This window comes from Oncorhynchus keta, chromosome 6 (assembly GCF_023373465.1).
Source record: "Oncorhynchus keta strain PuntledgeMale-10-30-2019 chromosome 6, Oket_V2, whole genome shotgun sequence".
Taxonomy (NCBI): Eukaryota; Metazoa; Chordata; class Actinopteri; order Salmoniformes; family Salmonidae; genus Oncorhynchus; species Oncorhynchus keta.
The window spans coordinates 39,562,567-39,579,338 of record NC_068426.1 but is presented as its reverse complement, the minus strand read 5'-3'; the positions used below and the strand labels follow the sequence as shown (position 1 = coordinate 39,579,338).

At 44.1% G+C, this 16,772-nt stretch overlaps 1 protein-coding gene across 1 annotated transcript in view; it reads right to left on the bottom strand.

Annotated features, from left to right (window-relative positions):
* The window catches only part of LOC118373676 (whirlin-like), a 161,945-nt gene that overhangs the window by 43,666 nt on the left and 101,507 nt on the right, over positions 1-16,772 (bottom strand). Inside the window, 2 exon segments of the mRNA XM_052521485.1 lie at positions 3,570-3,603; positions 12,209-12,417. Of these exon segments, the coding sequence (XP_052377445.1) occupies positions 3,570-3,603; positions 12,209-12,417 (243 nt within the window).

Below are 16,772 nucleotides of genomic sequence, written 5' to 3'. Positions count from 1 at the left end.
TCTACCTCAAATACCTTGTTATTATCTATCCTGATGCCTAGTCACTTTACCCTGCCTTCATGTACATATCTACATCTAATACCTTATTATTATCTATCCTGATGCCTAGTCACTTTACCCTGCCTTCATGTACATATCTACCTCAAATACCTTGTACTTCTGCACAATAATCTGGTACTGGTACTCCCTGTACATATATATTTTTAAAAAATGTCACCTATATTTAACTAGGCAAGTTAGTTAAGAACAAATTCTTATTTACAATGACGGCCTACACAGGCCAAACGCGGACGACGCTGGGCCAATTGTGCGCTGCCCTATGGGACTCCCAATCACGGCCGGATGTGATACAGTACCTTCTACAGTACATTCTACAGTACATTCTACAGTACCTTCTACAGTACATTCTACAGTACATTCTACAGTACCTTCTACAGTACTTTCTACAGTACTTTCTACAGTACATTCTACAGTACATTCTACAGTACCTTCTACAGTACATTCTACAGTACATTCTACAGTACATTCTACAGTACCTTCTACAGTACATTCTACAGTACCTTCTACAGTACCTTCTACAGTACCTTCTCGTGTACATTCTACAGTACATTCTACAGTACCTTCTACAGTACCTTCTCGAGTACATTCTACAGTACATTCTACAGTACATTCTACAGTACCTTCTACAGTACATTCTACAGTACATTCTACAGTACATTCTACAGTACATTCTACAGTACATTCGACAGTACATTCTTGTGTATTTTATTTTATTCATCTGGTGTTAGTTTTTTATTTTAAACTCTGCGTTGTTGGGGAGGCATTTCATTTCATAAGCACGCATTTCAAGGTAAAGTCCACACCAGTTGTATTCAGAGCACTTGACAAATAAAATTCGATTTTGAAGTCAAAGACAAATCACGGAGTGTCATGAGAAACCGAGGCCCTTTTAACTACAGGCTCTTTCTGCTGATCAGGCATTTCTCTCTCTCTCTCTCTCTACAGCACAAGCATACTGGGACATCATGTTCAGATAGAGCACTGCATGGTCAAGTAGGTGAAGAATGACAACCACAAACCACACGGTGCCTTAGGAAAGTATTCAGACCACTTGACTTTTTCCACATCTTGTTACGTTGCAGCCTTATTCTAAAATAGTTTCCCCCCCCATGAATCTACACACAATAACCCATAATGACAAAAACAGGTTTTTAGAAATGATTGATAATTTGCTGACATATCACACTGCTATGCTTTATCTTGGCCAGGTCGAACTTGTAAATGAGAACTTGTTCTCAACTAGCCTACCTGGTTAAATAAAGGTGAAATAAATAAAAATATATATATATATTTTTTTTACATAAGTGTTCAGACCCTTTACTCAGTACTTTGTTGAAGCACTTTTGGCAGCGATTACAGCCTCGAGTCTTCTTGGGTATGACGCTACAAACTTTGCACACCTGTATTTGGGGAGTTTCTCCCAGTCTTCTCTGCAGATCCTCTCAAGCTCTGTCAGGCTGGATGGGGAGCGCTGCTGCACAGCTGTTTTCAGGTCTCTCCAGAGATTTTCGATCGGGTTCAAATCCGGGCTCTGGCTGGGCAACTCAAAGACATTCAGAGACTTGCTCCGAAGCCACTCCTGTGTTGTCTTGGCTTTGTGCTTAAGGTCATTGTCCTGTTGGAAGGTGAACCTCTCCCAGTCTGAGGTCCTGAGCGCTCTGGAGCAGGTTTTCATCAATAATTTTTCTGTACTTTCCTTTGTTCACCTTTGCCTCGATACTGACTAGTTTCCCAGTCCCTGACGCTAAAACACCTTCCCACAGCATCATGCTGCCACCACTATGCTTCACCATAGGGATGGTGCCAGGTTTCCTCCAGATGTGACATTCGCATTCAGGCCAAAGAGTTCAATATTGGTTTCATCAGACCAGAGAATCTTGTTTCTCATAGTCTGAGTGTCCTTTAGGTGCCTTTTGGCAAACTCAAGCGGCATGTAATGTGCCTTTCACTGAGGAGTAGTTTCCATCTGGCCACTCTTCCATAAAGGCCTGATTGGTAGAGTGATGCAGAGATGGGAGAATCTTCCAGAAGGACAACCATCTCCACAGAGGACCTTTGGAGTTCTGTCAGAGTGACCATCGGGTTCTTGGTCACCTCCTTGACCAAGGCCCTTCTCCCCCGATTGCTCAGTTTGGCCGTGTGGCTAGTTCTAGGAAGAGTCTTGGTGGTTCCAAACTTCTTCCATTTAAGAATGATGGAGGCCACTGTGTTCTTGGGGACCTTCAATACTGCAGATTGTTTTTTATACCCTTCCCTAGATCTGTGCCTCGACACAATCCTGTCTCGGAGCTCTAAGGACAATTCCTTTGACCTCATGGCTTGGTTTTTCCTCAAACAGGCACTGTCAACTGTGGGACCTTATATAGACAGGTGTGTGCATTCACAAATCATGTCCAATCAACTGAATTTACCACAGGTGAACTCCAATCAAGTTGTAGAAACATCTCAAGGATGATAAATCGAAACAGGATGCACCTGAGCTCAATTTCGAGTCTCATAGCAAAGGGTCTGAATACTTATGTAAATAAGGTATTTCTGATTTTATTCTAAAACCTGTTTTCGCTTTGTCGTTATGTGTTATTATGTGTAGATTGATGAGGAAAATGAAAATAATGAACAGCATCAGCAAGCTGCACTTAATGCCTTGGACCAGAGCTATGTACAGTCCAGCTCCCTCTCCTCACGTAAAGCCTTGGACCAGAGCTATGTACAGTCCCGCTCCGTCTCCTCACGTAATGCCTTGGACCAGAGCTATGTACAGTCCCGCTCCCTCTCCTCACGTAAAGCCTTGGACCAGAGCTATGTACAGTCCCGCCTCCGTCTCCTCACGTAATGCCTTGGACCAGAGCTATGTACAGTCCCGCTCCCTCTCCTCACGTAATGCCTTGGACCAGAGCTATGTACAGTCCCGCTCCGTCTCCTCACGTAATGCCTTGGACCAGAGCTATGTACAGTCCCGCTCCGTCTCCTCACGTAAAGCCTTGGACCAGAGCTATGTACAGTCCCGCTCCCTCTCCTCACGTAACGCCTTGGACCAGAGCTATGTACAGTCCCGCTCCCTCTCCTCACATAACGCCTTGGACCAGAGCTATGTACAGTCCCGCTCCCTCTCCTCAGGTCATGTTCTCTAACCCTGGCCTCTCGCCCTGCTGATGCCCTCACACTCAGTAACACTGGGGCCCACCACGTGACATGGCTGCAGTCCCAGCATCCCTAGAGGCTGACATGACACCACGCTGTCCCAGATGTGGACACAGATGGAGAGAGAGAGCAAATATGATCATACAAACAACATTTGACAATAACACTTGATTTGATTTGAAATATGATAATGTGCACACCGACACAGCCTCCAGCACACACACACACAAACACACAAGCATGGGAAGTAAGTAGTGCGTTCTCACACACATGTGCACGCACACACGCACACAGACAAGTACATACGCATGCACACACAAGTATAAGACTAGCGATTTCAAAGACAGATCTCCGTGTGGAGGTCTTACCTTTCCTGATGAGGCTCCTTGGTCCATAGACAAGCTGCAGGACACACAGGTAAACAGAACACATTATAGCACTGTACTCATGACAGTTCACTCCAGACACACATTTTCTCATTTCCTGTCTCTCTGAGAATATGTGGACACACACAAACGCACGCACACAAACACACACACGCATGCACACAAACAATCACACACACACACACACAAGCACACACACACACTCTTGTTTAACTAACCTTGTGAGGACACACAATTATTGTCCCATTCAAAATCCTATTTTCCCTAACACCTAAACCTAACCCTAGCTCCTAACCTTTACCCTAAAACTAGCCCTAGCTATGTGCGCTCCGAGGCAAACAACACTGAGGTATGCATGAGAGCACCAGCTGTTCCCAGACGACTGTGTGATCACGCTCTCCATAGCCAATGTGAGTAAGAACTTTAAAACAGGTCAACATTCACAAGGTTGCAGGGACCTGTACTCCGAGCATGCGCTGACCAACTGGCAAGTGTCTTGACTGACATTTTCAGTCCCTGACCGAGTCAGTAATACCATGTTTCAAGCAGACCAACATAGTCCCTGTGCCCAAGAACACCAAGGTAACCTGCCTAAATTACTACCGAGCCGTAGCTCTCACGTCTGTAGTCATGAAGTTCTTTGAAAGGCTGGTCATGGCTCACATCAACACCATCATGCCAGAAACCCTGGACCCACTCCAATTTGCATACCACCCCAATAGATCAACAGATGTTGCAATCTCTATTGCACTCCACACTGTCCTTTCTCACCTGGACAAAAGGAACATCTATGACAGAATGCTATTCATTGACTACAGCTCATAGTGCCCTCAAAGCTCATCACTAAGCTAAAGACCCTAGGACTAAACACCTCCCTCTGCAACTGGATCCTGGACTTCCTGACGGGTCAGCCCAGGTGGTAAGGGTAGGTAACAACACACCTGCACGTTGATCCTCAACACAGGGGCCCCTCAAGGGTGCACCATCGGGAGCATCCTGACTGGTTGCATCACCGCCTGGTATGGCAACTGCTCTGCCTCCGACCGCAAGGCGCTACAGAGGGTAGTGTGAACGGCCCAGAACATCACCGTGGCCAGGCTTCCTGCCGAGGACTCTATAACAGGCGGTGTCAGAGGAAGGCCCTAAAAATGTCCTAAGACTCCAGCCACCCCAGTCATAGACTGTTCTCTCTACTACTGCATGGCAAGCGGTACCGGAGTGCCAAGTCTAGGTCCAAAATGCTTCTTAACAGCTTCTACCCCAAGCCATAAGACTCCTGAACAGTAAATCAAATGGCTACCCAGACTATTTGTACTGACCCGCCCACCCAGTTGTACACTGCTGCTAATCTCTTTTTATTATCTATGCATTGTTAGTTTATCTCTACCTACATGTACATATTACCTCAATTTTCTTATATTTTGTATTTTTATTTATTTATTGTTTACTTCAGTTTATTTAGTAAATACTTTCTAAACACTTATTTTTTCTTAAAACTGCATTGTTGGTTAAGGGCTTGTAAGTAAGCATTTCACTGTGAGGTCTACCTGTTGTATTCAGCATTTCACTGTAAGGTACTCCTGCTGTATTCAGCATTTCACTGTAAGGTACTCCTGCTGTATTCAGCATTTCACTGTGAGGTACTCCTGTTGTATTCAGCATTTCACTGTAAGGTACTCCTGCTGTATTCAGCATTTCACTGTAAGGTACTCCTGCTGTATTCAGCATTTCACTGTAAGGTACTCCTGTTGTATTCAGCATTTCACTGTGAGGTACTCCTGCTGTATTCAGCATTTCACTGTAAGGTACTCCTGCTGTATTCAGCATTTTTCACTGCAAGGTACTCCTGTTGTATTCAGCATTTCACTGTAAAGTCTACAGCTGTTGTATTCAGCATTTCACTGTGAGGTACTCCTGTTGTATTCAGCATTTCACTGTAAGGTACTCCTGCTGTATTCAGCATTTCACTGTAAGGTACTCCTGCTGTATTCAGCATTTCACTGTAAGGTACTCCTGTTGTATTCAGCATTTCACTGTGAGGTACTCCTGCTGTATTCAGCATTTCACTGTAAAGTCTACAGCTGTTGGTTAAGGGCTTGTAAGTCAGCATTTCACTGTGAGGTACTCCTGTTGTATTCAGCATTTCACTGTAAGGTACTCCTGTTGTATTCAGCATTTCACTGTAAGGTCTACTACACCTGTTGTATTCAGCATTTCACTGTGAGGTACTCCTGTTGTATTCAGCATTTCACTGTAAGGTCTACTACACCTGTTGTATTCAGCATTTTACTGTAAGGTACTCCTGTTGTATTCAGGATTTCACTGTGAGGTACTCCTGCTGTATTCAGCAATTCACTGTAAGGTACTCCTGTTGTATTCAGCATTTCACTGTGAGGTACTCCTGTTGTATTCAGAATTTCACTGTAAGGTACTCCTGTTGTATTCAGCATTTCACTGTGAGGTCTACTACACCTGTTTTATTCAGCATTTCACTGTGAGGTACTCCTGTTGTATTCAGCATTTCACTGTAAGGTCTACTACACCTGTTGTATTCAGCATTTCACTGTAAGGTACTCCTGCTGTATTCAGCATTTTACTGTAAGGTACTCCTGTTTTATTCAGGATTTCACTGTGAGGTACTCCTGCTGTATTCAGCAATTCACTGTAAGGTACTCCTGTTGTATTCAGGATTTCACTGTAAGGTACTCCTGCTGTATTCAGCAATTCACTGTAAGGTACTCCTGCTGTATTCAGCAATTCACTGTAAGGTACTCCTGCTGTATTCAGCATTTCACTGTGAGGTACTCCTGTTGTATTCAGCATTTCACTGTAAGGTCTACTACACCTGTTGTATTCAGCATTTCACTGTGAGGTACTCCTGTTGTATTCGACGCATGTGACACATTTAATTTGATTTGTTTAACTCCTAACCCGTACCCTAAACTGAATTCTAACCCTAACACTATTCAGCAATTCACTGTAAGGTACTCCTGCTGTATTCAGCATTCACTGTATTTGTTTAACTCCTGCTGTATTCAGCTAAACTGAATTCTAACCCTGCTGTAATTCAATTTCACTGTAACCCTGCTGAATTCAGCAATTCACTTTTTTTACTCCTGCTGTATTCAGCAATTCACTGTAAACTGTATTCAATTTCACTGTAACACTGTATTCAAAGTAATTCACTATAGAAATAGCATTTGTATTTGCATTTCACTGTAAGGTCTACTACACCTGTTTTACCCAACATTTCACTTCAAACCTGTTGTAACCCTATAGAAATTTAATTTGATTTGTTTAACTCTTAACCCGTACCCTAAACTGAATTCTAACCCTAACACTAATTCAAACCTTAACCCTATAGAAATAGCATTTGATTTGTTTAACTCCTAACCCGTACCCTAAACTGAATTCTAACCCTAACACTAATTCAAACCTTAACCCTATAGAAATAGCATTTGATTTGTTTAACTCTTAACCCGTACCCTATAAACTGAATTCTAACCCTAACACTAATTCAAACCTTAACCCTATAGAAATAGCATTTGAGCTTGTAGGGGCAAACAAAATGTCCCCAGTTAGTCAAATGTTTATTAGTTTACTATTCTTGTAACACTTCTAATTCAAGTTAAGTTTATAGAAATAGCATTTGCATTTGTTTAGATCAAAAGTGCAATTCTTATAAACTTTCTAACCCAAACACTAATTCAAACCTTAACCACATAGAAATAGCATTTTTTGAGCTTTAGGGGCAAACAAAATGTCCCCAGTTAGTCAAATGTTTATTATCAATTACTATTCTTGTGGGCTCAAAATTCTGGGCTTCTGTTGAACAGTTTACCCTCAAAACATCTAGGCATTAGTTCCTTGCATTTCATTACATCAAAAGTGCAACTATTTGTCATAAACTTGTACAAATAGTTTTACACATTTCTATTAGACCTTTTGTACAAAAACGTGAATTGATGAATGGTGCAGGTGAAATTGACCCTCACTCATGAAGGAATGTAAAGTGTTAGTTCAACCAACAATCAACCAGTTGTCTAAATTGCTCAAAGTTGCATCTCATGAATAATCAATTGGCAAGCATATATAGACAGACCACAACACAGAGTTGCAATTTTCCAATAATGGATGGACCAGGAAACGAACAGGGTCAACAGCCAAGAGGAGGAGGAAGAGGAGCAAGGATGCGTGGTGGAAGGCAAAACAGAGGAAGAGGCAGAAGAGGACATAGGTGCATATCTGATGACATAAGGGCCACTATTGTAGACCATGTTGTCAATCATGGCCTTACAATGGCTGAGACGGGTCGAAGGGTGCAGCCGAATATTGGGAGATCAACCGTGTCCTCAATAGTTCAAACGTTTCGAAGAGAGAACAGGTATGTCCACCAATGTACAGTGCACTGTTACTGTATATAAGCAGTATACTGTATACTTCCTACAATGCTTCATATTACAGTAGTCCACTTTTATTTCACAGCATACAGAAATATACTCTATACAGATACATACTGCATCTTACATGCACCCACCTGTATGTTTTACAGCAAAATGTGTGTTCGCATAGTTTTTGTCTATGTGAAAGTGTGCGATGCATCACTGCATTTCCCCACATAGGACTGCAAGATTACCCCAAACCAGTGGCAGAGGACGCCTTTTCACACCTCAACAGGAGGAGGCTATTTGCACCATGGTCCGAGCAAACAATGCCATGAGACTCAGGGAAATACAAAGGACCATTATAGAAGACAACGATGTCTTTGAAAACATCCATACGGTTCGCATCTCAACCATCGACAGGGTGCTGCATAGAAACCAGATGAGTATGAAACAGCTGTACCGTGTACCATTCCAAAGGAATGAGGACAGAGTTAAGGAGCTACGGAACCAGTATGTACAGGTAAAACATATATCTATGTAACTACTTTACAGCAACATTTTATAGTGATACATAGTACAGTAAGCATAAACTGCACACATTTCCATTGCTGTGGAAGGAACATGCAATATATATACATTTTATGTCACTCTTCCTTACCAAAACAAATTCAACTGTGTGTTCTGGGATATAGCGTATAATGGAGTTGGAATCAAGTGAACCCTCTCACAACTTTGTATACGTGGATGAGGCTGGCTTCAACCTGACCGAATGCAGAAGGCGGGGTCGGAATATCATCGGTCACAGAGCTACTGTGGATTTGCCAGGCCAACGGGGAGGAAATATCACCATGTGTGCTGCTATTTCAGAGCATGGTGTCCTAACCCATATCCCCCTTATAGGGCCATACAACACCCAGCATCTACTCAACTTTTTAGAGACTCTCTACAGGGCTCTCATCCCTGATAATGAGAGGGGTCTGCTTAGAGAGGATTTGCCAAAGTATGTGGTCATTTGTGATAGTGTGAGTTTCCATCGATCAAACATCATAAGGCAATGGTTTGTGACCCACCCGAGGATGCTCATAGAATTCCTCCCACCTTATTCACCATTCCTTAATCCAATTGAGGAGTTATTTTCAGCACGGAGGTGGAAGGTTTACGATCGTCAGCCACACACACAGATGACCCTGCTGGCTGCAGCATGTGAGGACATCACAGTAGACGCCTGCAGAGGATGGATAAGGCATTCCAAAAGATTCTTTCCACGTTGCATTGGAAGGGAAAATATCCGGTGTGATGTGGATGAGAATATGTGGGCCGACAGACAGGAACGTCTGGATGTGTAGAGACAGCACAACAGTGCTGCGGGCAAAGTTGTGCCTTAGGGGTGGTTTCCTGTGTTTCTTTCTAATTTAGTTTTTTTCTCCTTTGTGCCCCTTGGGTTGTCCAGTCTGTTTCAATCAATAACCCACATACAGTAATCTGTAAATAGTACTGTTGAAATTGATATATGCCATAGAAGTGCAGCCTTGTGCATTTTCAATACAGTAACTGTCATCCAAACTGTAGCCTAAGTTTACATCAGGTAATACTGTCAAGGTACACAGTTACATTGACAACATGCCTAAACATTTTGACGACCTTGTTCGTGAACAATGACTCAATGACTTATCATTCTGATGAGAGATGTACTATGGATTTTTAGTGACTGACCAGCTTTAGAAACATATCTATTGTATATTGCAGTTTGTACAAATTGTTCTGAGAAAAGCACCTATTATTTTGTACATGTTAGGGATGATGTGAAAAATGCACCAAAGCGACTGAGGAAAAACTGTAAACATGTCCAGCTATCGTGCAGATGTATTCCTCTGTCTGGTGTGCGACCAGCTCCAAAGCTTTCTTAATTATGAGAGATGCATTACAGCAAATGACGACAGACGGACAGACGGACGCAGACGCAGACGCAGACGCAGACGCACAGACAGACAGACAGACAGACAGACAGACAGACAGACAGACAGACAGACAGACAGACAGACAGACAGACAGACAGACAGACAGACAGACAGACAGACAGACAGACAGACAGACAGACAGACAGACAGACAGACAGACGGACGGACGGACAGACAGACGGACAGACAGACGGACAGACAGACGGACAGACAGACGGACAGGGGGACAGGGGGACAGGGGGACAGACAGGGGGACAGGGGGACGGACAGACAGTAAGAGAGACAGACAGACAGGGGGACAGACAGGGGGACAGACAGACGGACGGACAGAAGGGACAGACAGACAGACAGACAGACAGACAGACAGACAGACAGACAGACAGACAGACAGACGGACAGACAGACAGGGGGACAGACAGGGGGACAGACAGTAAGAAGAGACAGACAGACAGACAGGACAGACAGGGGGACAGACAGGGGGACAGACAGTAAGAGAGACAGACAGACGGACAGACAGGGGGACAGACAGAAGAGAGACAGACAGACAGACAGACAGACAGACAGACAGGAGACAGGGGGACAGACAGACAGGGGGACAGACAGGGGGACAGACAGTAAGACAGACAGAAGACAGACAGACAGACAGACAGACAGACAGACAGACAGACAGACAGACGGACAGACAGTAAGAGAGACAGACAGACGGACAGACAGGGGGACAGGGGGACAGACAGAAGACAGACAGAAGACAGACAGACAGACAGACAGACAGACAGACAGACAGACAGACAGACAGACAGACAGACAGACAGACGGACAGACGGACAGGGGGACAGACAGGGGGACAGGGGGACGGACAGACAGTAAGAGAGACAGACAGACAGACAGACAGACAGACAGACAGACAGACAGACAGGGACAGACAGACAGGGGACAGACAGAAAGAGAGACAGACAGACAGACAGACAGAGAGACAGACAGACAGACAGACAGACAGACAGGGGGACAGACAGGGGGACAGACAGACAGACAGACAGACAGACAGACAGACAGACAGACAGACAGTAAGAGAGACAGACAGACGGACAGACAGACAGACAGCCAGGCGGACAGACAGACAGACAGACAGACAGACAGGGGACAGACAGACAGACAGGGGGACAGACAGGGGGACAGACAGTACAGAGACAGACGGACAGACAGACAGGGGGACAGACAGACAGGGGGGGACAGGGGGACAGACAGTAAGTAAGAGAGACAGACAGACAGACAGACAGACAGACAGACAGACAGACAGACAGACAGTAAGAGAGACAGACAGACAGACGGACAGACAGACGGACAGACAGGGGGACAGACAGTAAGAGAGACAGACAGACGGACAGACAGGGGGACAGACAGTAAGAGAGACAGACAGACGGACAGACGGACAGACAGGGGGACAGGGGGACACAGGGGGGGTATGCTTAGACACCAAGCTGTTCAGAGGTTGTGCTTCATGTGCTTGGGATTAGCTGGAAACTGACATTTGATTGATGGTTTAAGTGGTGACATTTATATTCCCTTTTTTTCTTCCTCTATTTCTCATGGAACTGCATCGTTCACGTCTGAGTGAAGTTTCTATCTCATTTCACTTTTCCCCAGAGTGACACTAAATAACCTGGCACACATGGACAATCATTTGAATGGAAATGTATGGAAGTCTTTCGACTGAATTTACGACACATACACGCGCCTCATGACATGCACGCAGAATCGATCTACAGTACGGGCAGAATAGATAAACAGGTACTTGTGTCTTTCATCACAATGCGAAGAAGTCCAACGTCTTTGTCTATGTGAAAGTGATTCTAGTTTATTGTAGCGATCAAGCAGCCGATAACATAATTCGTTTTTTAGACCATGAGAAAATAAACCAACTCAAAGCATGACCGCTGGGGCCAGTAAAGGGACATACTGTAAAATCAAAGACGGGAAATTGTGCGATGCCCTCTTGAAAGGGCACATTAAATCCAGCGCTTGTGCCACCCGGAGATTCCAATTTAATTAGCGAATCCTAGTTTTAAATGCCCCCTCCCCCCCACCACTCTCTCTCTATAGTGTGGCTGATCTTCAAAAATCAATTACCCCCTCTGCAATCCCCTCGTCTATATCACACATATCACAATCTCACCCTTCCCCTTCTGTCATCCTGCCATATTTCACCCCCTTCCTTCACCCTATACCCACCATAGTCTCCCTATCTCTCCCCACCCCCCTCCTTCCCCATCTCTCTTACCTAGCCACGCTGCCACTGGCGGAGCTCTCTGCTATCTGGGAGCTAGTGATCCACTTGGTCTCCCCCACCACCGTCCTGGCGTGCGGCAGGCGCCCCACATCCTTCACCGTCATCATCAGGTGGCGCGACGACTTGAGCATGCGCACCGCCTCGTCGTGTGGGATGCCCAGGAAGCTGCGCCCGTTCACCTCCAGGATCTGGTCACCCACCTGCGGGGCGGGGAGGGCATAGAGAGGAAGGGCTGGTGGGTGGAGTGGCATGGGCAGACACTAGGTTAGAGTACGCAGGTCAGAGGTGACACAGTGGGGTCAGAGCGGTAGAGTCCAGGTAGAGAGTGTTAGATAACAGAGTTAGATTGGTAGATCGGCTGAACTTCACAGGGAGGTACAGGGCCTTCAGAAAGTATTCACACCCCTTGACTTTTTCCACATTTTGTTGTGTTACAGCCTGAATTTAAAATGGATAATATTTAGATTTTGTGTCACTGGTCTATCTATATACAGTACCCCATAATGTCAAAGTGGAATTATGTTTTTTTTTTATACATTTTTACAAGTTAATTAAAAATGAAAAGCTGTAATGTCTTGCGTTAATAAGTATTCAACCCCTTTGCGTAGGCAAGAATAAATAGGTTGAGGAGGGAAAGTCTGCTTTAATAAGTCACATAAGTTGCATGGACTCGCTCTGTGTGCAATAATAACATGACTTATGAATGACTACCTCATCTCTGTACCACATGCAATTATCTATAAGGTTCCTCAGTCGAGCAGTGAATTTCAAACACAGATTCAACCAGAAAAGGCCAGAGAGGTTTTCCAATGCCAACAATAGTGACGTGGCGCAGACACGACGATGTCAAAGGCAGTGATCTAGGCCTTCCTATTTTTACAAGTTAATTAAAGAATTGGTAGATGGGTAAAAAAAAAAGAAGCAGACACTGAATATCCCTTTGAGCATGGTGAAGTTATTCATTACACTTTAGATGGTGTATCAATACACCCAGTCACTACAAAGATACAGGCGTCCTTCCTAACTCAGTTGCTGAAGAGGAAGGAAACCACTCCGGGATTTCACTATGAGGCCAACGGTGACTTTTAAACAGTTAGGGTTTAATGTTTGTTCTCATCCTCCTAGATCTATCCACTGCCTTTGACATCATGAACCATTAAATCCTCTCAGGGCATTTTAGGCTATGCACATTCTCCTCCCTGAGAGGCCGCTCCTAGCAGGTGACGTGGAGTGGACCTGTGTCTGCGCCACGTACTCTCACTACTGTTGTCCCCCAGGGCTCGGTTCTAGGTCCTCTCCTCTTCTCTAGGTCACTCGGCTCCGTCATATCCTAACATGGTCTCTCTTATCATTGCTATGGGAATGACACTCAACTTATTTCCTCCTTCCCCCCCTTCTGACACCCAGGTGGCGACACACATCTCTGCGTGCTTGGCAGATATCTGAAATTGGATGTCGGCCCACCACCTCAAGCTCAACCTCGACAAGACGGAGCTGCTCTTCCTCCCGGGGAAGGCCTGCCCGCTCAAAGACCTCTCCGTCACGGTTGACAACTCCACAGTGTTCCAGAGTGCAAAGAATCCAGTTGTGCAAAGCTTTTAGAGACTTACCCGAGAAAGGCTCACAGCAGTAATCGCTGCCAAAGTTGATCTTAACATTGACTCAGGGGTGTGAATATTATGTAAATGAGATTCTTTATTTCTGTATTTAATTTCCTTTTTATTTCAAATGCTTTCACTTTGGGGTATTGTGTGTAGATGGGGGGAAATGAAATGAATCCAGTTTGAGTTCAGGCTGTAACACAACTAAATGTGGAATGAGTCAAGGGGTAGGGACACTTTCTGAAGGCTCTGTAGATCCCAGGTAGAGACGTGGAACACAGAGTCAGAGGTATTCTCCGACTCCTGGTGAGACTGTGCGGAGTTTGAGAGTAGAGATCTAGAGGCCACTGAAGACTACTCTGTCTACTGATGTTGATCTCCAGCTGCGAACGGTACCCTATTCCCTATGTAGTGCACAACATTTAACCAGTGCCGTTCGGGTTCTGGTCAAAAAGTGTGCACTATGTTGTGAATAGGGAGCAATTTGGGACATCACCCATGTCTCACTGCCCCCCTCTCACATGACCTCTGACCTCACATGAAGCACTTGGCTGATCTCTGATCATCTACAAGATCATCATATGCGTTAAATGATATAGCACTCTGGACTGTTGGCTATATAGATAAATAATGTATGCATCCCAAATGAAACCATATTCCCTATAATAATATAGAGACTATATTATGAGGGGAATAGGGTGCCATCTGGGAGGTGGCCCATCTATGCAGCAGTACAGTAAGTATAGGGACCCACTCCACTAAACAGAGAGCAAGACATACGTGGGTCTTTCTATAAATAATGGGGGCAATGTGTGACATTGAGATAAACACTTTGAAATGGGCTGGAACAGTAATAAAAAGGATTTCTAAGCAGTTCCGCATGTGTACTTAGAAGAATGAAATGGAATATATGCAAATTGGCCCATAACTTCACCTACAGACATTGGCTACCGATCGCTACCTGCACCTACCCGCCTGTCCAACATCACTACTCTGGACGGCTCTGACTTAGAATACCTGGACAACTACAAATACTTAGGTGTCTGGTTAGACTGTAAACTCTCCTTCCAGACCCATATCAAACATCTCCAATCCAAAGTTAAATCTAGAATTGGCTTCCTATTTCGCAACAAAGCTTCCTTCACTCATGCTGCCAAACATACCCCTGTAAAACTGACCATCCTACCAATCCTCGACTTTGGCGATGTCATTTACAAAATAGCCTCCAATACCCTACTCAACAAATTGGATGCAGTCTATCACAGTGCAATCCGTTTTGTCACCAAAGCCCCATATACTACCCACCATTGCGACCTGTACGCTCTCGTTGGCTGGCCCTCGCTTCATACTCGTCGCCAAACCCACTGGCTCCATGTCATCTACAAGACCCTGCTAGGTAAAGTCCCCCCTTATCTCAGCTCGCTGGTCACCATAGCATCTCCCACCTGTAGTACACGCTCCAGCAGGTATATCTCTCTAGTCACCCCCAAAACCAATTCTTTCTTTGGCCGCCTCTCCTTCCAGTTCTCTGCTGCCAATGACTGGAACGAACTACAAAACTCTCTGAAACTGGAAACACTTATCTCCCTCACTAGCTTTAAGCACCAACTGTCAGAGCATCTTACAGATTACTGCACCTGTACATAGCCCACCTATAATTTAGCCCAAAGAACTACCTCTTTCCCAACTGTATTTAATTTATTTATTTATTTTGCTCCTTTGCACCCCATTATTTTTATTTCTACTTTGCACATTCTTCCATTGCAAAACTACCATTCCAGTGTTTTACTTGCTATATTGTATTTACTTTGCCACCATGGGCTTTTTTTGCCTTTACCTCCCTTCTCACCTCATTTGCTCACATTGTATATAGACTTGTTTATACTGTATTATTGACTGTATGTTTGTTTTACTCCATGTGTAACTCTGTGTCGTTGTATGTGTCGAACTGCTTTGCTTTATCTTGGCCAGGTCGCAATTGTAAATGAGAACTTGTTCTCAACTTGCCTACCTGGTTAAATAAAGGTGAAATAAATAAATAAAAAATTGGCAAGTCAAATTGAAGAACTTTCTGGGACTTAAAAAAAATAAAATAATTCACAGACCTTAATATTATCCAATTGTATAATTTATATAATTGTACATATAGGGCCCATTATAGAACCCCTCCATCACCCCCGAAAAGCATGAAAAAGTAGGCCATTACCACAAGAATAATGATTTTTTTTCAGGCCTCAATAGTCAAATGATTATTACATTCTAAAATATGGGAGAATAATGTGGACATTGCCTGACTAAATAGACTAGATGCCAGCATCACCATCGTTGTTTTCATAGTGAGAAAGTGACCAAAAACCGGGTTCCTTTTTTAATGGAGCACTGAAGAAATGTCTGATTTTCAAGGTAGGCCGATTCCAATAGCAGAATGTCTGATTTTCAAGGTAGGCCGATCTCAATAGCAGAATGTCAGATTTTCAAGGTAGGCCGATTTCAATAGCAGGATGTCTGATTTTCAAGGTAGGCCGATTCCAATAGCAGGATGTCTGATTTTCAAGGTAGGCCGATTCCAATAACAGAATGTCTGATTTTCAAGGTAGGCCGATTCCAATAGCAGAATGTCTGATTTTCAAGGTAGGCCGATTCCAATAGCAGAATTTCTGATTTTCAAGGTAGGCCGATTCCAATAGCAGAATGTCTGATTTTCAAGGTAGGCCGATTCCAATAACGGAATTTCTGAGCTACTTAAAGCCCCTTGTATTGTTTAAAATTGCAGGTGTAACATGGAATCCAACATGTATTTGTCATGTTATTTGATTACCAGATCATATTTTGAATAAGCCCACTAGGCTACGTAATCATTATATCCAGAATAATTCATAGGAATCGTGTTCGGGTGTTGCGTAATGTGTCATTATATTTATTTATTTTATTAGGCGGCCTCCCACGGCCAAACC